This window comes from Poecilia formosa, unplaced genomic scaffold (assembly GCF_000485575.1).
Source record: "Poecilia formosa unplaced genomic scaffold, Poecilia_formosa-5.1.2 Scaffold60, whole genome shotgun sequence".
Lineage (NCBI taxonomy): Eukaryota > Metazoa > Chordata > Actinopteri > Cyprinodontiformes > Poeciliidae > Poecilia > Poecilia formosa.
In genome coordinates this window covers 1547051-1569671 of record NW_006799999.1, presented here as the reverse complement: position 1 = coordinate 1569671, position 22621 = coordinate 1547051, and the positions used below count along the sequence as shown (strand labels likewise).

Here is a 22621-nt window from a genome sequence, read left to right as displayed (position 1 = left end):
CATCGCAAACACACAGGGATTATTAAGATAAGAGAGCAATGAAAGGTCATAGGCCACACAGAAAAATCGACTGGTAAATTATTATTCCTCTATTGTTGCAGAAGGAGAGATAAACACTGAAAATTTAGCTGCAGCTGTTTGTGGAGGTATTATCATTTTTGGCCATTTCTTAGGCTTTTTGTATTCCAGTCTCAGTTGTAAAGCTGAGTGGTTAACTGGATTTCCTTCTTGCTGTTTTCTAAACTTCAAGACAAATCTGCCTTCATTGAATTGTATTTATGTTCTCATGTGTTTTCCCCCCCATTTTTTAAAGTGGCACACCATAAATATACCCAAAGGAAACTACGAGTTATAAATTCTGAGACACACTAACCAACCATAAAAATAAACAACATTAATTTTTAGGGGGAAATGTGTAACATCAATGATTTCATAAAGAATGTACTTCATCTTTACACCAAACTGTTTACCTGTTGAATAAGAGCTCAGATTAAATATAGCCTTTTTTCCCCAAATTTTTTTTAGTATAAAATAATACTTCTTAGATGTTTGTTTTACCCAGGACATTACAACAAAAACAAAGTAACAGTGAGTGTGGGAGATGATGTGGTAAAAGTCACAAAACTTTAGCAAAACACTTTTAGATCATTTTAAATCGCTTCTTGAAACCTATTTTCATTTGTTGGCATTTAATTGGGGCCTGATACTGAACTTTTCAGCTGTGATGTTATATTTTTATTTTATTTACTTATTATCACTCTTATTTTTTTTGTAATATTATTTTTTTTTCTCTTTCTCTTTTCATCAACTTATTCCATTGCGTTATCGTTTTTATTGCAGCACTTTGGTGCAATTTTAAACTCGTGCTACATCAAGAAAATCGACATTGACATTGAAATTGAAACAAATTTCAATGTCAATCTAACAGCTAATGCCATCTCCCTGGTTCTGCTTTTTTTCTGCATCATAAAACTGTACCAGACAAAAACGTAGCAAAACTCTTAACCTCTCTAAAAGTTAAATATCATCTTGGTTGTAATCTTGTCATTTTCTTCCCGCTTACTCAAAAGACTTTTGATTTTTATTTTGCGAACTCCACCATGTCATGTCTGCAGATGGCTTGCTGGAGACAAACCAAAGCTCACAACGGGGCTTGCAGCCATCTTGCTGACTCAGATTTGCTGCATGTTGCTGAGAGGTACTGTGAGACTCGAGATGTTTAAAGTTTGAGCTTGTTAGCACTGGCAGGAGCTGCTGAGGGCGCACTGCCTCTGGTGTACTGACATCAGCTGGATCCTGAACAAAGAGAAACGTGAGCGACTGCAGGAACCCCTGAGCGACAAGACTGTAAACCTCCAGACGTCTTTTATTTTTAGCCCCATTCCAGCAGTGAAACATCTTTGACTCAGCATGCTGAGGACAGAGACTGGCGTCCAATTAGATCTCGTCAGGATGCAAACACCTGTTGGCAGCCAATCAGATCTCAGGAAGAGAAGCATGGCTCAGTCAGACAGGGTGTAATTATTGGCGGCGATTATTCTCAGGGCCGAGGGATGATCGCATCTGATGAGTGAGTAAAACTCAGACTATAAAATATTCTAAAATAAGAATTAATTAAATAAGAAGGGGATTAAATTGTGTTTAGTGAGTTGATTCACTTTTTGTGTCCGACTAGAAAAACCTGTGTTTTTAGCTTTGGCTGCTAAAAAAAAAAAACACTGTGATTTTTCACTGCAAGTTGATTTTTAAGCTCGGTATTAGATGACAATGGAGTTGGAAAGGGGAGCATTAAACAGAGAGATGAGCTTATGACTCACCAATGCTGGAGTCCCTCCTGAACACGTCCCTGTCGAAAATGTAGAAGGAGAGATGTCTGAAGCTGCGTGGGATCTCGCAGTAGAAATCCTCCCCGTAGAAAGGACTGCAGGAAAGAGACAGACCGGGGTCAGAAACTCATGCAACGGATCACTTTATTAAAAAGTAATCAGTGTGTTGACGTTGCTTTTCCTCTTACAAGGTTTACTGTGTGGATTCTTGAATGAGAAGCTGCAGTTTCCAGAAAATAGCACCTTTAATCTTATCTTTTTGATTTTTTTTTTTTTTAGATCAAAGTTTAAACAAATGATTGAAAACAAACGAAAATGAAGATAATGGTGTTGATTTGGAACTGCAGTTGTGTGGACATTTTTCCTGTCAATTGAGCGTGGAGACGAGCATGTGAACCACAGACCCAGAGACCGTTGTCTCTCACTCGGAATAAATTATTCCTTCAGATTTAATTTCAAATTTTGTTTAAAACCACTTGAGAGACCAACAGACTGTTGTGCAAAAAAAAGGGCTTGATTCAGAATATTGTGAACACTCACTGACTCATAGTTTACTCTAATTACTTTCTGCGTATTATTTTACGTTTTTACTTATTTGTTTAATTCGGTCAAATTTGGTAATATTATTTTCATTACTGAAGAAATAATTCCAGTGGCTAGCTCAAAAACTAAATTGCATTATTGTTGTTTTTCTACCTAAATCCTATTTTTGGTAAATATGCAAAACCTAATTTGTTCCTTGTTTAAGATATGTTCTAAAATCCCTGAAAAAACATCGTCATTCATCCTTCAGATCATTTTAACAGGTAGTGAGACTCGTTCATTTCATCCATGAGTCAAGTAAATACTGGAGCAGCACATTTTATTGAATCACAATCATCGTCTCAATTTTAATGTGTGCAATCATATAATCCCAAAGAACTGATTGCATGCAATACTTTGAAGGATGTCGTACGTCAGGTGCCGCACTTTCACAATCTGCATGATATATTTGGTCAGTTTAAAAGCCAACATCTGATGCAATGCTTTGTGATGTGGCTTAATAGTAATTGCTTTTGTCATTGCGATATTCAGCAACAGTATTGCAATATGCTTTACTTAAATTGTGCACCCGTACTTTATTCACTACAGGCTGTTTCCGCTATGACTTTGAGAAGTTTTTTGTTGTTGTTGTTGTTGTTGTTGTTTTCCTGGACTTTAACTTCCTGAAACCAGCTGCTTTTTGTCTGTGTTTTCAGAACAGGTCTTTCTCTGGGTGAAGGGCGACACAGATCTCCGTCCACCACAACAGCAGAGTCCATGTCGCAACGAAAAACAACGAAATCAGCGTGATGCAGTATTAATGTTAAAATGCTACATAGTGACTGCAGGCGGAAAACTGGTGTGTGATGAACAATCTTCGACAGTCGTTCTACAGATAAAACAATCTGTATCAGAAAAACTAATGCTGCACAAATTTTACTATAATAACAGAAGTCTTAGATATTTACACTTAGGTTGACAAATTTGGATAATTTGGTTGAAAAACTGCTTTCAAATTGTGTAATTTAAAGAGCACAAAGTTGAGGATAAGATGCTGAGACATGAGAAATGTTTGGTTTCCTCCCACTACAAAACTGCACATTTAGTTCATTCCGAAGGTCCTTCCTCCCAAACAGGGGAAGTTTTTGGGGTAGATTTTTTTTTTCAACTTTTATCGCATTTGTTCCTGGACCGGGAAATGAAGGAGGGAGAAAACAACCCCACGAAAACTATCCGTGTCCCTGAAACGGTGAAAAACCGAATTTCCTCCATCAAACAAGAAGTGGCCGAGTCTCCTTGGTTACAGTTCAGCCAAGGATCACCTGGTTAATCTGTAAACAGCGTCTGCAACATTTTCTTCCCATCTTGGTGACTGGGAGTGTCCTCAACCAGCAGCCAGGCTGTAGGTGTACTTTCACCTTCGTGTAAACACCCCAACCACATCCTTGTCAACATTCAGACATGATTGATTCGGTCAATTAATCACCTCCCACATGGAAAATAAAGCCTGCAGGTATGTCTTTCCACGAATCGGTAAGAAAAGGGATTTTGCAGCCTGTCTGCCTGCAACAAAAAGGCCTGTTTGTGACCGCTGGCTGGAAGGCTCAGCGGCTCCCACAGTTCGCCTCACCTAAAGGACAACCGCAGAAATCACAGCAATAAGAATCTCGTGAGCCAAGCCCTCGGGGCCGCTGCTGCTGCTAATTACCGACGTCTTCCGCTGCGTGGCGGACTTGAAGACAGACAGAGGAGAAGATGAGTGAATGGGAAGGAGCATGACTTACTTATCAATGATCTAGCTAGCTAATTTGAACTCCGTTTTATCTAATTTACTAAGATTTGAGGAGCTACCTGAAAGATCTCATGCTCGTCATCTGATCTGACAAATGTTTTTTGTTTTTCACTTTATTAAAAGACTTGTATGTTTTACAATAGAGTCAAATAATTAAAAACATTCCGCAAATATAATGCAAGCTTTCTGCTACTTTGTCTTTCCTTTTTTTTCTGCATTTACCACACAAAACAATGCGCAGCAAAAGACTAAAAGGGTGATTTTGCTATTATTTCGGACTAAAACTATTGCCGTTTCCTCGTGATCATTTTAACTCTTAATAGCAATATTAATAATAACAACATGCTAGTGGTGCTAATGAAGCTATAACATGTAAACGCACATGATTCAATATTAGAAAACATTGGCTGAAAATGTAACTGACCACGTGAAAATGTTGTTGTCTTGTTACGTTTGTGTATAAAATCTCTACTCTCCGAACAACTCTTCTTCTGCTGCCTTCGATGCTGTGTTGTGCTTCTATTTTCACAGTAGTGACACCAGCTGTTCGAAAGAGCGACTGCAGCGCTTATAGCGCCCAGATATGAAGAGCAGGGCTGTTCCGAGAGCTTGTTACTTTTACCAATATCTGTTAAAATGAATCAAGACTTTCTGCTAAGGCTAGCCATGCATCAACTTCTGTGTTTAAAGGTATACCACACTGTAAAATGTTGGAGTAATAAAACCGCTCACACTTTCTTTCAAACTGTTACTTTTAAGTTTTTTAAAACTGCACTTGGGAACCTACGAACACCATATTTATTACGACTCCATCTAAAAACCCACAACAGGCGGGCTACCTGAGCAGATAGCCTGACTTATTACACAGCAAACATATCAACTCCCATCATTACCGCATAATGAGCAGAACAGTGAATTTGGTGGGGTGAGGGGGGGGCGGGGGTTGCCATCAAACCTTGGCATTGTTAATTAAGGTTATGCTGTAGGAATCTCAACACTAATTAAATCACAACTTTTATAAACACCAAAACCAAACTGCTGCTTTTATTGCTCTCAAAAATGTCCACATTATCCTCCATCTGGCTTTAGAGAAGAAGGAAGGACGTACTTCATAATTTAAAAACGATTACAGTTTCAAACAACAAAAACAGGGAGCAGCTGCAGCCCAGCACACAATAGAAGTGTGAGCAGATTCAGAGCTGACTGGATTTATAGCTTGTGATCCATGGAGATGATGGCAATCTAACATGTGATTCGGTTTCTGCACTGCTACCGTTTCCATCGGCTCTTCTGCCGGAAAGTTGGCTGCCTCTTGCATCTCCTGCTCTGAGTTGATAAGGCCAATATGCTGGGAGGCAGATTTCTAACAAAATAACCTTTAGATGTTGCTGTAACAAGCCTTTGTTTGAATTCAAACACTAAGTATTGAAATCCCTTTGTTGCATGATACAAAAACAGAATTGTTTGGTGCATCTTTAATCTAAGAAAATAGGGTTTATACATATTAGAAAGCCTTACATTAAATAAAATTTAAATAAGTGATAAAAAAAAACACATTCCAGGCATTGAGGGGATGGCAATGCCATGTTATTCTATTCTATTGTCCTGTTTTCTTCCTTACACTTAAATGAAAAAAAAAAGTCTTTTTCCTAATTATTTTTGCATAAGAAAACAAGACAACGGAAAAAGGGGCTTTAAACGCACCAAAGTGACTTTTCCACAATCTTGGTCCTGAAGACCTCTTCTTGGTCCAGGTTGACGGTGCAGTAGCAGTCCCTCATCCTGTTCGGTCCCGGATATGGAGGAATGTTTTTTGCTTCCCCTGCACAAACAGAAAGAGATTGAGTGAGATTCATTTATGTGCCGCAGAGGCAAACATAATGTGTTTATTCAGGCTTCCAGTGATAACTTATTTTCAGAACACTAAACGCAAACAAAGCATAAAAAATAAATAGAATTATGCAAGTTCACACCTGTTCAAGCTACAAGAGTGCGCGTGTGTGCGTGTGTGAAGATCGGATCTTTTTTCTATCCCACCACCAAACCTGGCAGCACGATAAATGAGATTACCTCTGCCAAGGTGGCTACTTTTATATCTCACACACACATATCATATCAGGGTCTCCCAGAGACGCAGAAGGACATGTGAACAGGCGTGTGTTTCCGCTGTGCTGCTCAGATCTGTGAATGAAAGAATCTGCGTGGGACATTTCCTGAAATCTTCAGAGTCTCAATCTGCTCATCAGACATGTGTGACAGACAGCACTCCCTTTCACAAAAATGCTGTCCTGCCACCCACTGAGACAGACATATGCACACACACACACACACACACACACGCACACACACACACACACACACACACCCAACGCAAAGGTGGTGCTGCAGTCCTGCGGGACCAATATATTCTGCTTCATGAAGCTGTGGTTTCAGTGCTCTGCTCCTTATTGTGTTTGTCTTCGCCCTGGGGACCCACAGGACTCTGCAGTCTTTAGTTACACATGTGTTAACTAACCATGTCAGTGTTTGCTCCAATAACGCGCCATCCGTACAGGAATCTGAAGCAGCTTTGTCTCGTCGCATTACTTTTGGCGTTAAACGAATAACTTGAGAACAACAGAGGCAGAAAGGATCCAAACACTCAGGGATCACAAAAGATTCGAATACTCTGATCATTTCTTCTTCTTTTAATCATACATGACTCAGTAAAAGCTACAGAGGCCTTATGTGGAACAGTGACCTTATCTTATCATTTTAATTCAGTTGAATTTGGTTTGAGATCATGATCATCCTAAGTTTGAGCAAAAACACCACTGCTTCAGCATATTAGCACAATGATTTCAAACAAAAACACATATACTATATATTTTTCGTCAATTTGATACGCAGACTTGAGCTCAGGTTAGTTTTAGTATTTGTTTTCATGTAAATGTTCTTATTTCTCTGTAATAAATGTATTACAGAGAAACAAAAGAATAAAAGCTACAGCATAAAATTATTCCAAAATAGTTTTTCTTATACCCAGAGGGAAATTGTAACACAGTTCTTTCTGCCAGCTGGCCTGCAGTGTGCAACAAATATGGGGCAAGGGTCATACAAGACAAAGCTTCTTTCACTTCAACACGTTCCCTGTTCTCTCGTGGAAAGGACTTATTTTTGCCTTTTTGAAGCTAACTTTAAAAATGCACTGGCAACAGACGCGCAGTTAGTCAAATCCTATTTTTAAAACAATTGCCACAGATAAACCTATGAGCCCCTATCTTGTGTCCAGTAAGCAAAGCAAGAAAAGGAAAAAAAAACAACAACATTAAACCGGTTTGCTAAGAAAAATATTCGGTTGCTGCAACAGGAAACAGTGGGCATGGACTCAGTTACAGACCCCTGCAGCTGAAACCAAAGTGGAAAGGAGGGAAAAAGTTGACATTTGACACTGGAGAGCCCGTTGTGAAACAACAAAACAGACAATCTGCTCATGGATTACGGAAGTCATTTGTCCTGCACTCTGATTTATCAGACCCATCGGACTTTTCAATCACTCTGCTTTCTAAACTCACAGAGACAAATTAAAGATCCTTTGCCCCTTTTATTAGACATATACCGCAGGTCTTCTAATATGATGACATTTTGGTTCAGGACTTCCTGTGTCTTGCACATCATCACAGTACCAGTTGAATCCTTCAGAGAGATTCAACTGGACGGAGGTGAGTAGCTTCATTTATGGAAACACAACACATCATCATTTTAAGGGTTTGGATAAAACCTGGGGTTTATTTAAATCTTATTTCCAGGCTGACACGATACCTGCTCGTAACGTCCTTTAACAAGATGACATTTCTATTGCTAGTTTCACATTTGATAAAATGACAGACCGATCATTTGAAACAAATAATGCAACAGGACCGAGAAGACGCACTGATATGTTGTTTGCAGAATGCAGCGCAGTAGGCAAAACGTAAAACCCCTGTGAGGGAAACGGAGGGGATAAACTGCGCTCTGAGCATTATGATGGCTCCTCTGGAGGCTGATTAAAGCCCTGGGCGAATTATTACACAACAGTTCCTGATAACAACAGTCATTCACAAATGAACCGGACACCTGAGCTGCGCAGCGTGACACACACTTCGTTGCTTCAACTTGCAGACTGCAGCTCTTACGTCGGAGATGACGTTACTCTCTCTTATCTCTGCTTCACCTCTTCATTTCCCTGTTATGAGATCCTCGTCATCTCTGCTTTTCTTTCATCCGTTTTCCAATTTTTATTCCACCTCCAACATGTTAATCCCTCTCATTCATTCCATGCTCTCAAATTCCCTTTAATCTGAATTTTGTTTTTTGTTTTTTTTGTCCTCCCTCCGACCAACGCTCATTCATGATCTGTGAGATGCCTTGATTGGATTGCAACCATCCGGGTCATCCCAAATGTCACGGGATTACCACCACTTTCTCAGCCCTGCATGCTTTTAATGACTCAGTTTAAGGTGTTATAAAAATAAATAAAGGAGGAGAAAACAGGGACTCAACATGGACTCAAGCAGAATATATCATTCTAGGTTTTTTTTAAGATAAGTTGCTTTTCTCAGAAGAAACTTACTATATTTATAATCCATGAAAAAAAGGCCAAAAGACAGTGAGTCAGAAAAGCTATCCGACACAGGACAAAGGACAATAAATGTGATTTTATCTACCTATTGTCATTGTCTAATTTTGATTGTTACTAAACTGATAACTCATTATGTAAATTAGAGTGGTAATTACATTTTTTTTAGGTTTTCAACATAGTAAAATGCTGGTTTGCCAGAAATTATTACGTTCTAACACAGTGCAGATATTTAAAAAATATGTCACGTAAATTGAATACAGTGTTTACTTTTGTACGCAGAGACGTGTTGCCATGTTGCAGCTTAATGTTGTGGAAAATGTCAGTGCATGTTTCTGAATTTAGAAGGGTGGATGGTTAAAGTTTTAGCTTTGTTTATCCGTGTGTGCTCATGCATGACGGCACATGAGTTTGTAAAAAAAAAAAAAAAATCAAATAAATAAAAAATCTTGTAACATGTCTAAGAGTTTATCAGCTAGCGATTCTCTAGCATAAAATCTTTCCTGTTCCTGCTTTCATTTTCTATTACCAAAAAAACCTGATTTCACTTTCTTGTAATTTCTGCAGCTTCCCCTTTTCATCTCTTTCTCCTTTATGCAGCCAAACAGACGCCCGGACAAGAACGGCAGCGTTTTGTTTTTCATCAACCGCCGATGCAGCTGTCCCTGGAGAATATCTTACCACGGTATCTGAACCAAACAGGCCGAGACACACACTTGACACGACTGCGTGCGCACACACAACAAACATGAGGGCCCCAGAGCCGAAATGCAGAAAAGCAGCGATGACAGGAGCAGGGGCGAATTGACACGCTCGACTCCCGTCGTCAGCGCGGCCGGTGAAAAACCGCCAAGAAGAGAAGAAACGAGGAAACCCGAGTGCTTGTATGAACGTAATGGATGTAGTGAATGTGTAGCTTTGTTCCTCTCCTTCCTCTGTTGACCGACTCCAGTCGCTGCGCCCGTGTGTACAGTTACAGACGCGCTGTTCGACTCATTACTCTAATCTTGTCTGACATGAACACATTCGAGGATACACAGCCGTGAATACTTTCAACTCAACTAGCAGGCCTGGGGACCACAGAGTTGAAGAAAGGGAACGAGGGGGGGAGGCAAGGTTGTCACACACACTCACGCACGCGCGCACACGCAGAATTACAAGCAGTGTGCTCAATCGAGTGTAAGAGAAGGGGAAGACTGCAGAAAGAGAGAAAAGTCAGCCAGATAGAAAACTGGAGCGCAGTTCCCTTTGGAGAACGCTACAACAGGAAATGAGATGAGGAGAAAGGAATTTCAACTGGATCCAAGGCGAAGTTTAAAAGCAGCGAGAACAACCCAGTCACCCCTGAGAGTGTGTGAATGCGGGGGGAAAACATGGTGTCGGTGAGAGATCACCATGAGCATGGAAACAAGGAGCGAAACTGTCTTATATTGTCCCACTGGTGCTGCTCGTCTCTTTGATGTCCGTAGGTAGAGACTCATAACAAGAACTGAAACTAAACTGGAAGTCATTACTGTCGTTCTCAATATGACTGCACATAAAAACATTCACCGACACACGACACGCAAAGGCCCTCCGTAAGGACATCCACAGCCGGGGCGTTAATCCTGCAGGACTGCTTCCTTTGTCGCTGAATATAAGCAAACAAACTGTATTCATAAGGTAATATCATGCTCAAGACTTATGCTAAATATATCATTAAACAAAATTTCTTCTAACAATTTCAAGACATCACCAACCATTCTGTTTCCAGACTGTGTTTGGGGGTCCTGACTGAAGAAGATAAGCGTGTTTTAAAATGCTACGCGAAATGTATTGTGCTTGAAAGTGCTGCTCTGGATATTTACTTCAATAAACACACTTTATTGGTGTTATAACTTTATTATTATTGGAAGTATTTCAGGCTGTTAACGTTACTTCTATTTTTAGCAGCATTGCTATTCATCCATCCATCCATTAACCACTCATCCTTTCAGGGTCAACCATGCACATTCTCGCACCTACGGACAATTTACAGAGACATATTAACCTAACATACATGTTTTTGGACTCTGGGGGGAAGCTGGAGTACCCGGAGAGGACCCATGCATGCACAGGGAGAACATGCAGACTCTGTGCATAAAGACCCCAGGCCGGGATTCAAATATAAGGTCACCATATGCATGTTGTTTATTTATCTATTTGTGATGTTAACGTAATAAATATGAAAAATGACCTTAGTAAATATGGTTAATATGGTAATTCTGTTCATTTTTTTTATTTATGTTTACACTTCTTGTCTCTCCTTCGTCCACCATAAGGAGAAGCTTATCAACACCACTATGAAGCTCAGTTTGCTCTAAATGTCCAACTGATGAGTCATCATGAGGTATTACTGGTTGATCAAGAAAAAATGAAAATATGTCAGATGATTTTCAGCAATACAACACTAATCCTGTTATTTGCCACTGTCCTGAACTTCTATAAACTATTAGGTAAAGCACTGAAGCCGGAAAAAAGCTACATTTTGACGGGAGCATGGATCCATTTAAAAGTTTAGCATATCACAAATCTGTAGGGAGTAAGGGTCTGTGAGTAAAATCCACATTTAGCCTTGTTTAGGTGAATCAGTGAATTCATTTGTAAAAATGAATTATACATGAGAGTAAAAAAAGTGTTTAGGACTGTGTGATTCTCCCAGCTGAAACAAACAAACAAACAAACAAAACAAAAAAAAACAACGAATTTCACGGATCTGAGATCTGATTTCCGCTCACAGCGGCAGGGACACGAACACGCGTTTCTTTTTGCCACAAACTGTCCTTCGTGATGAAGAAGAAGCAGCCTAATGAGCGGAGCTTTCCACACAAACCCAGCAGTTGTGAGCGGCGCATGTGGAGAACGAGAGCCGGGACGGAGGGAGGCTCTGGTTAAAGACTGCACACAGCCATCTCTGCGATAAACCAGCATAGAGTTACTGATCAAACTCCCTCTTTGTTTCAGAGCCGCCTAGAGCTAATGTTCACACCGGGTCGTTGGTCTCGACGGAAAACTTGAGCGAAACAGAAATAAACAACACACACTTCTATCTTTACGTGCAACTCGACTCTGCGGGAGGAGCGGCTTTCCAAGATGTCTCGTTGAAGTTGAAGCCCATGAATGGAGGACGGTGACCTTTCAAACCAGCAGGGTGTCACCGGCGCAGTTAGCAGGAGACAGGCTGAGCTCCACGTCCTGGTCAGGATGCAGTTTAACCCCAACACTGCCTCCAGGCTTCATGTGCATTTACATAATTCTCAGAAGACTTTGTTCTTGTTTTCTGTCTTCTGGAAAAAGAACAATTAAAGACATAACAAGAACAAAAAAAAAAGAACAAAAAAAAAAAGAGGGAGGGGAAGGGGGGAAGGTCAACCATCTCGTTCCACTCTGCTTTGTAACCTCTAAGACAAGCTTAGCAGACACACAGCTGAGATGTCGTGATGTCTTTTGCAAGTGCAGGGAACAAAGCATGTGCTGGGTGTAAATTCTTGCATGTGGTGAGCTGGCATTGCTGGTTTTGCCCGCGTATGGAAACACTATTGCAAAACCTGATTCAACCAGCGTCCACGTGGCCATTTCCTAACCAGTCGCTGAAGTCACTTTTCACGAGTGCTTTCAGCGTCTCGAGCTTCTTTCTTTTTCCCATTTCACGACATGTTCGATTGCGTTCCTCCGCGTGTCGTTACTAGCAGGTAGAGGTCGTCCCGCAGGGCGTGTGAAGGACATGCGGAAGGAGCGGCACTGTGGGCGAGCCCTCCAGCCCTTTATTTACCTCCGCTGACCCTGCATGCTGGGCCTACGGCGATACTTCCCCGTGTTCCTGGTACTGTGTGCGCTCATCGAGGACGCATTAGTGACACAAGGAGAACAACCCGGATTATTCCGCCAGCCTCGAGCTGCGTCTCAACAGTCAACAACACGCATGTTTATAAGAAACCTCCAGGACAAACTCGCCTTCTAGGACAAAATGGAGAACTTGGCATGCACTTGTTAATTCTATAAATTTACCCGCCAGCCAGAATTTCAAGCCGGACCTCCTCCCGGCCACATGGCTCCCGTTTGTTGTCGACGGGAAGAAATGTGGAAATCTCCGCGGGCCGGCCGCCAAGTGAAGGACGAAGGTCTCAGTCACTGCGACCAAATTTTTCCCTTTCAGCTCCAGTCGCCTGAATTGAGCCACCCACTCTTATTTCCTGGACCACAATCAATTGAGATCTTTTACAAACAATGAGTAATCTAGTATTCCTTCCAGTGTGCATTAGACGCTTATTTTCACTTCATCCAAAATTACACTCGTAGTGTAACAACACCATTAAACAGTAACAGCCTTGTGCTGTGCCAACACAGTAGAGCCCATAAAAATAGATAATGTTGGGCGGTTAATAAAGAGGACAAGACGATTGATCAAAGATCAACCTGCCTAGAATCAGACACTGACTCCAGCGTGAAAGTCTGACCTCTCATATTTGAATTAAACAGCAAGTAAATATAAAAGGACGTAGCTTACCATCAGCAAAATGGAAATGTTTGCAAATGCATAACTAACGACCAATTTGGTTATGTAATCTTTTTTTTCCTCTGATGGTATGCCGTCTACAGCACAGAACATGCTGTCTTTGACCACTGAGCTTTAAAATTTCCCTATAGCTGGTCTCTTTAAAGCCACTGCAATCAATATCTTTGTATAAACAATAAAACAAGTCTCCTTAACGGAATCACTCATATCAAATAAACAGAAGGACAGCGACTTTCAGTGCATTTGTATCTAACGGCCCACAGATTATCTGTTTTGGTTGAGTTTCGGTGCTCACATCAGGATATTCTGGTTGTTTTTAGTAAAAGAAAGCTACAGTCGAGCCACATGTACCTGAAATGAAACACCATATGGGCAAAGAGGTGAACAGCTGCTGAGCAAAAAAGGGACATGTGTGCAGCTTTTCTGATGCGTCTTTGTTCCTATCTGTTTTATATTTGTCCAATTTCGATCACAGCAGCAACAACTGCAAAAAAAGAACCATAAAAGATTACATACCATACTAACTAGAAATTTAAATGGGATATGGGGAAATAGATAAATAGTTTAAGTCAGGCAAGCTTTAAAGAAAACCGATACAGTACATACTTGAACGATTTTTGGTTATCCATTCAGTTAGCAGTCAGTAAATGTCGCTGGCTGTCCTCATTCAACATGTACAAATACATCTTGTGGTATATTTCTCTTTCTTATCTTAGCTATACATCACTCTCGTCGTTGCATCTGCTGGTACATTTTCGGCGAGGGAATGGCTTTAATATGTCTAATGACTATGTTTGTTGTTTGTTTTTGTGGGTCTCTATGCAAGAATACCTTTATTAGTCCACTTTTAAAACAATGTGCTATTACTGGTCAGGAACTGACCAGTTAAGACGCCAAGTTAAAAGATTTCAACCCACTTTGCACATCTGTGTAAGAGGATGCTCAGTAATGTGCATCATTATGATGTTTCATGTGTGTCACAGTGTTTGTCAAACAATGTTTCTCACTGTGCCAGAGAGGCCAAACGCACATATGTTGCCGTTAATTAGTCCCGACTCCAGCTGTGCCACTGAGAATTCCCATCTCTCCGAGCGCCCAGTCGCTGACAGATGAAGCACAGTCTGCTTCATCTGTGAGACACCACCTCCTTACCCAACTCCCCCACCCACCCACCACCACCCCCACCCCAATATGCATCTCTCTACATCTGCTTTGTATTAACTCGTTGCCATGCAGGAAAAAACAATCCTTTTGTAGTCTATTCCAGCCAATCAGGAAGCGAATCGGGGGCAGTTTCCTGTTTCCTGTGTTTCCCCCCAGACGGTACAGGCTCGGATCCAGTAGTCCAGTTGGGTTTCCGATATACATTTGTTCCTCCAGGAAGTCGAGGGGAGTCATCACCTGGCAGGCCGTAATAATAAGCGCTCTTATTATTACGCAAATAATACGAGTGTGTGGCTGGTTTTCGACTCTGAGTCATCGGCCAACCGCAGCCTCATGCCAAAGGACAGGCTCTGATGAAAACAGTGTGATGCAAGTGTTTCTTAGACGTTACTGGGAGCAGAGCGCTGCAGGGATCAGACAGACAGAAATCATGTCTGCTGCTTGGTAGCAGCGTAGTGTAAATTCTGCTGTCGTCATTAAATGGCATTATGAAGAACTTCAATGGAGGCCTTCGAAGTGACGACAGCATAACAGTTTCTTATTAACGTCAGCAGCTAATGCAAACTCATAAGGGCCTTTTTTTTTTTTTTTTTCCTGGGGAGTGTATTATTTTTAGGAATGTAACTAGTTTTACTCGTGGTTCTAATCCTGTGAGAATCCCATACAGGCACAAGTACTACCAATAGTACTTGTACCACAATTTGCATTATTAAAATACGTCATTTGAAATGTCCATCACCATTAATTAAAGTGGAGGTGCAAGCAGTGCTATTTTTTGCGCTACCTTTGACTGAAATTTGTCAACTATTAGCAATGCAGGCTTAAATTATATTTCTCAGCAGTTTCAAATTTTCAAACACCGCGACATGTTCAATAAAGGACATAGTGTAACATAGTGCTGCATGTGTTAAAGACTAAAGGACATACATAACATCAGAAGCCCAGCTATTACAAATTGTTATGTGTAAGGCAGCCAATATTAGATCATGAGGTTCTGACTTCTACAGGCCATTCTGTAAAATGTTCCTGACACAAATATGGAAATTTAAGTTTAGGAGTAAAACTGAAGGCCATAGTTAAACTTAATGGGTTTTTTTCTCCTTTTTTCTGATACAACACAACAAAATAAAATTGTCATGATCATGATACTTGTAACATAATTGATGTTCTCTTAGAGAGAGAAAGAAAAAGAGCAAAAATTGAAACAAAGAGGTGAAAACTTTGGGTTTTCACAATATGTCAGCTACTGTTTAACATATTGTTTTAGGATTAAGCAGACAGGAGTCTTTTCATTTTAAAGGTGCTCTATTTGGTTGTAAAAATAAATGATGTTCCTGCTTGGCTTGGGAGAGTCCTAGCTCTGGAAAGGCAAGAAACCTTTGAGATTTGAAATGGATAAATCTTCCACCCATTACAGGGGCCACAAGGGACATTAAGAAGACAATCAAGCATGAGTGCACAAACGTTTTCACCTAGGATGATCTTAGAATCGCATGTCAACCTAACATGCACAATTTTGGACAGTAGGAAGCCAGAGTATCTGGAGAAAATCAATGCACCAGCGTACATGCAAACATGCAAACTCAGCAGAAACCCCCCACCCCTCCACATCCAAGATCAGAGCAGAGACCATCTTAAAGTGAAAATTACCAATCCCTACATGCACCCCCTTTTTTTTGATACCGTTTCTTGGAAAAACTACTTTACACGATGAATGTGCAGCATAAAAAGAGCTTCGGATTAGTTTACTGTCGATCAAACGATTGTTCCCAGTATACCTATTACATCATAAAATAATCCAGCACAGCAATTCAGTAATTCAGCTACATCACAACGTAATGATCACAACAAACTAGGAATTAAATACATGAATCATTTATCTGCACTGGTCTTATGGACATTAATTCAGAGCATTTGTTTTGATCCGAAAACAGATGTGTATCTAAGGCAGCACAAATGTCCTCAGGTTGTTTAGCTTTCCTTCACAGGAGCGATGAGTAGCAGCAAATTCACAAGACAATTGTGGTTTCCACGTTACAGCTTTTCCAGATAAACAATCTGCACAGGTAATATCTTTAAAATATTTGGAAAAAAGGGGGTCAAATGTGTTATTCACGCTCCAAGGTTAGCTGGCAGCGCCATGCAGTCTCACAGCTTGCAAAGGTGTTTGTTGCTTTTTTTTTTTAAGTTTAGCCCATCCCCTCTGTTGCATGTTTGGACTCCAAACTGGACAGGATGGACTGTGTGCCAGATATGAGTCTGCCCCATACTGACCCAAGATGACCTTTACAGCAAGTACAGGAAATGACTGTCTGGTTCTAATAAAATGACATTAAAAAAGGAAACGATACAAAAATGTTATCTGTAATGCTTTTTAGATAAATGTTAGTAACTTTTTATGACACTCGGGTTCTGATCATCAAAACATTGGTAACTACTTAATAGCAAGAACAGCATACCCCATTTTTTTTATATGATTATTAGCACATATTAGTCATTATTGGTGCAAAAACAAATCTATTTGTGCCGTTTTTTTAAAGAGTAAATATTACAAACAGCTGAATTTAAAAGTTGTGAGGTACATTACTGTCGTTTTATATCAACTCTGGTCTCTCATTGCTTCATTCACAAGTTAAACATGGAACAGGCTACATCCTCAAAGAAGTATAATGTGGAAAGCTAAGTTCAAACATAAACAAGATGGATTAACAATCAGACAGCCATGCATGCTTTTGGAAGAAGCAGATTTTTATTTTATTTTTTTTTTAAAAAAAGGGGGTTTGCAATAAAAAAAAAGAATGGCTGCTTGTAGTTAAGAAGTAATAACGGTATCTATGGTCTTAAAATGTGCAGAATAGCATCTGGAAACGTGCAGCTGTGGAGCCTTTATGTCTGTTACAGTCTGCTCACATCGGTTCAAGTTTAACACACATTATCTGGATCCAAACGCCAGCTGCCAAATTCCCACATTCTCCCACACGCCTTTCAACCCTGCTGCAGTTTCTGTTTACTTTCTCTGTTTTGTTTTTTGTGTTTTTCTAATTATTTGCTGTTCTTATCGTTGTGCAGAGGGGCTTCAGTGTGATCTGAATCACAATAACAAGCAGAGCAACACCGATCTGGACCCGTCCAGTCTCCAGCCCCTCACAGCTTCCCTGCTCTCCCTGCAAACAGGGAGCCATCCATTGAGGCGCTCAGACTGGGGGTAGGGATTTTTTTTTTGAACCTCCCTCCCCTTCTCCTTCTTACCTATTTTTATTTTTACGCTCTGGAAAACCCGAAGACCTTCTTCTTCTACCGCCATGGCTTCACCGTAGGTCTTTCCCTTTTGAAGCTTAAATGAAGGCTGTCCTCCACGGCTGTTGTTTCTGGCCTCTCCAGCGCTCGGATATTCCAGGGGCTTTGCACATCTATGTTCTGCGGACAGCGACCATTCTCCGGTCCGACCGCTGCTCCTGCTGTTGCTGGAGATCTAGTGAGCGGATTGAGCTCCAGCCCCGCCGCAGCAGCAGCAGCAGCAGCGGTGAAGGAGTGGCCCCTCACAAACACCGCCCATCGGAGGGTATGGAGGGTAATCCGTGCCTGCAGGGGCGGTGCAGAGGAAACGCAGTCCATGTAGCGGATTTCAAGTACTGCTTCCCAGGGAAAGGCAAAGTGTAGAAGGAAAAGCATAATTTTTTTTCTAGTTAAACAACTTCTTGTTTATTGGAGAGTTTCTCACAGAGTAGATGTGCTGCTGAGACTGCAGCACCTTGAACTAATGAAGAAAGGCAGGAAAGAAAGGAAGCAGTGAAGGAAAGAATGAAATATAAGCTTAATATATGCTAATGAGCTGTTTTTGAAGGTACACCAGAGCTACAATAAAGCTGCAGTATGAAACTTTTATAAAGAATATTTCTTACTTATTTGTTAAAACTGTCACTACGTGTCCTGACTGTATGTTATGAGACAGATAATTTGTGAGAGAAAAAAATCGAGTTCCTCTGCCTTCTCCCAGTGCTCCCAGTGCTAACTAGAAACAACCAATCAAAGCCAAGAGGAGGGTCTTAGCACTGTCAATCACCCTATGTTTGGCGCTGCTCATGTCCCCTCTGTCTTCCCCCCTCGCTCTTCACTATGCTGCGACTAGCATAGCATGGTGGCAACCTCCGCCTTTTCCGGGCAGATTTCTGACTCATGGTCTTGTTGCATCCTCACCTCAGTACAAACAGAAAGCACTACAGGTTTGGATGCAAATATTTTACCACCACCAGCTGAATATTTTGAGCCATTAGCTACAACATGTAGCTCACAATAGGCACGTTCGCAGCTCTTGGTATCCGCTTCTACTTGTTTTGTGTCAGTAGTAAATAGTCTTGACAATTCTGTCATATTGTCATAGAAATGACTACACTGTAAATTTTCAATGGGTCCATCTACAACAGCCTACAATTTAGTCTCCTCCTCTTCTTTGAAAGCATTACACCCCATGTGTAGAACCAGGTGCCTTCCCTTCCAGAACCGCCAGCCGTTTCCTTCCTGAAACAGGCTGGATATGCAAAAAAATCAGAGGGAAAAACAACTTTAACCAAGGAATTAGAAAACAAGGCAACTGTGGCTCAGTGATATTATGGCTGTTTTCTAAATAAAAGACAGGGGTTTCCCCATTCATACCACATGTTTAGGTATCCACTTGGAGTGAAGTCATTGCATGTTTGGACCACTTATGAATACAAGTCACTCTTTTTATAACTGCGTTGTAGAGTCGTACCTAAAAACACAGGACACAGTGTGCAATTTTACACTCTCCTGTGCATCATGGATTTTACGTTGAGCTTTTTGCAAGTCAAATTGACTGTCATCCTTTTACATTCAAAAGCTTGAATTGAATTGATAACAGTTTATGTCTCTGACTGTGAACCTTTACTAAGATTGTTTTGAATGGAAGTGAGCATAACTACCTGCCATTACGTTGGCCTTCTAAAGTGAAAAGTTGAATTCTTTTTGTTGCTTTAATTAACAGCACTGTAATCAAAATGCATACATGGAATAAAAAGATGCACACAGCTCTTTCTTATTGTCTGAAGTTAAACCTAAAAGGTTTGGTCCAAATTTGATAGCTTAATGTGTGTAAACTTCTCAAGTTGAAGAAAGTTAAAAATATATATATTGTGAAAATTTCTGGCATTTAGCAAATAAAAATATTTTCGGTAATTTGAACTGACCTAAAACAAAAGAGGTTTGCTCTGATTTAATTTCAGGCAGTGAGAAACAAATGTGTATGTGTCTTTTTATCAGGTGTATATAAGCTTCCGGTTTCAACTGTGTATTCTGTTTTGCTACCATCGTTTTCTCTAAACTAAATGAACTGTTCAAAAAAATTCTACAGAGGTGTGGATTCATATAAACGTAAGAGTTGGAGCATTCATATGTAATCTCATATCTCTGAGTTCAGAAGAGAGGCAGTAGAAATCTTGGTCTCTAGTGCAGAGCTAAGAGTCACAGGAGGACGTGTGGTGTGAAAGGAGTCATAAAATCCCTTTTAACAGTAACGCAGATAGAAGGAAAATTTAGATCAGCACTGTCCCAAACGGTGAGTAATAGCTGGACAGGCTTTAAGTTTCATTCAGGTGAATGTTGCATCACCAGCCCACACTCAGCTCATCACTCAGACCACATTACTAAGAATAGCCAGACCCAGGTCTGGAACTCTCCTATAAACCCTCCGGTCCAACCACTAGACACGTATGACCGGAGGAAAACTGAAAACAAACAGTTGTGACGTCTCTCTACCAGGAATGACGTTTAACTGCGGTAACCCTGCTGCTGGCTGCAATGTGCTGGGATTATCTGGACTCTTTTAGAACAGCTCTAAATCTAATTAGACTATATGTCTCATCATCCCACTCTGTGCCCCAGTCATAAAGAGAAAGCGTACTCCTTCATAAAGAAGCCATTCTGCTACGGACCATTTCACCAGTGTGACTCACACAATAATATAATTTCATACTTTTAATACAGTCAAAACATTTTGTGTAAAAAGCTTAGAGATTCACTCTGTGGTTTCTGCAGATGTTAATCTGTGTTGCTATAGGTTAACTGAGACTCAAGTGAAATATTGTCTTAAAAGTATCTATACATAGTATAAGCCTGTATGTGTTAAGGTTTCCTCCAGTGTACTATAAGCCTGGAGGGCCACCAGACTTTATTTGTCCCCCCTCCAGGGTAGTATTGTTTATTTTAGGTTTTTTTTTTTTTTTTAAGACTTTATAGTTGGTGTTTAGGTGTTGTTAATAATGTCTTCCAATGACACATGATTACAATTATGTATTTTTAACCCACAAACATGGTATGCGCTGCATGAGACTGCCCTACTGCTCCTTCCACTGCACTTAGAAGGTTTTCTGGGGGAAACTTTGTGTGTGATGGTGCAGAGTTTAGAGCGAATACACACTATATAAATGAAGAAGTTAGTGAATAAATGAATGAACAAACTACATGTAATTTGTCAGAGGATAAATATATGAAATTGAATGTGTTATATTGACTGTGCAAAGTTTGGTGCATCTCTTGTCTTAAAACACCCAAGAATGTCCATTTTAAAGTCAAATAAGTCAACTTTATACTTTTAACAGACAGGTTTAAAAAAATATATTAATTTCTTTACATTGTGATTTCAGCAGATGCAGGTAAGACATCAACTAATCAAACAGCCCGGGTTAAGAATACAAGCTATAGTAATCAACATGTTATGATAAAACAACCCAATCATGTGTGCAGCTCAAATGCCATTTTTATGGGCTTCAGTTCCAAAAACGAGCTCTGAAATAATTTAGAATTTACTCTTAAACAAACAAATTAAAACTAGCTGAAACTTTTACTAGAAAGATCATCTTTTTCTCCGCTTACTGAAAGTGCAAAGGGTGCAAAAAAGCAGTCGCCCCATCGCTTCATGTCACTGACATAATTACAATGCCAACAGGGCCTGCGCGTCTTTGGCTATCAGCGCTAAAACCCTGTGCCTCTTTTCATAGATAATAACCATGGTATTACCAACGTTGTGTCAGTAACCACTCAACACATGTAGATATTGAAGAAAGAGTGACATGCTGACATGAGAGGAAAGAAGTAATCAATTACAGTTCCTCTACAGTGGCCACATCCTGCTAGCTGTTTGTTTTTGCAGCTTGTTACAAAAACAGACCCATGATGACCCAATTATAAATTTACATTCTATTCAGAAAAAAAAAAAAAATCTCTGGCTGAAAACTGCCCTCTATAAAAATTTCTTGCACACAATGTAACAGCAGTCAAATGACCACATTAGATTACAGTGCAGGAGTCACAAGATACCACTATCACAACACACTAGCCAAAGCAGTAGAGGTGAAGAGGCCAGTTTCTTAAAGCTGCGCGCATGGCATCACATAGGAAAATAAAGCTTTTAAAGGATGACTGTGACATGCTGTAGCTTCAGTTATACTCAAGAGACAACGCCCTGTGGTAAACCACAACTGTACCACTCTAACTTCGTGCACGTGTTTGTTGAAAGGCACAAATAAATGCAGTCAACTCTTACACTGAGACGCCAACAGATCAAATACATTTACACAAAGACTTATTTGAAGAGACTATGCGTAAGTGTGCAATGAAGCAGTGTTGGTGAAAGAACGAGGGAGAAGGAGGCAGAAGCTGATTATGAGCAGATTAGTGAAAGGATGCTCAGTGGTGGTTTATTTTGCATCAGAAAAGTCAGGGGAACTGGGTTTGAGGGCGTTGGCCCATTTAAAATAACTGTAAGGGTACCACCAACCCCTCCCCACTGTTGCCTGTGGTTTTTTGCACTAAACAATCACCTACTGTAAACTATGCCTTTATGTAAAATGTAGTATGTGTGTCTCTGTATGTGTGTGGAAGGGAGAGAATACCGAGTTGAACAGATGGCGACTGGATGGACAAACATAATCCTGGCATTACGGAGAAGACAAAAGCTTTATGAATGTATGAATCAAATCAGATTGTATGTAATTTGTCTTGTAGAATGACGTCTGGCAGTATTTTAATCTGGCACGGACACACTGTTGCGCTGGTGCAACCCAGCACAAACAAACATGAAGTGTCCATGCTGATCACATTTGATGTCTGCAATACAATAATGTTGTTTCCAACTCGTCCTTTCGAGCATCTCCTCTGCATGGGGTTGCCAC

The 22621-nt window shown here is 40.5% G+C and overlaps 1 protein-coding gene across 2 annotated transcripts in view; it reads right to left on the bottom strand.

Annotated features, from left to right (window-relative positions):
- rasa3 (RAS p21 protein activator 3) overlaps positions 1–17976 on the bottom strand; it is a 42550-nt gene extending 24574 nt beyond the window's left edge. The window contains exons 1-3 of one of the 2 annotated variants that reach the window (XM_016672407.1): positions 17685–17976; positions 5845–5962; positions 1818–1921 (exon numbers count right to left, since the gene is read on the bottom strand). In XM_016672407.1, coding sequence (XP_016527893.1) covers positions 1818–1921; positions 5845–5962; positions 17685–17739 — 277 coding nt within the window. In that variant the 5' untranslated portion in view covers positions 17740–17976. The remainder of the gene's footprint in view (positions 1–1817; positions 1922–5844; positions 5963–17684) is intronic. The other variant, XM_007553955.2, reaches the window with a different exon arrangement.
- Positions 17977–22621: the final 4645 nt, after the last annotated feature.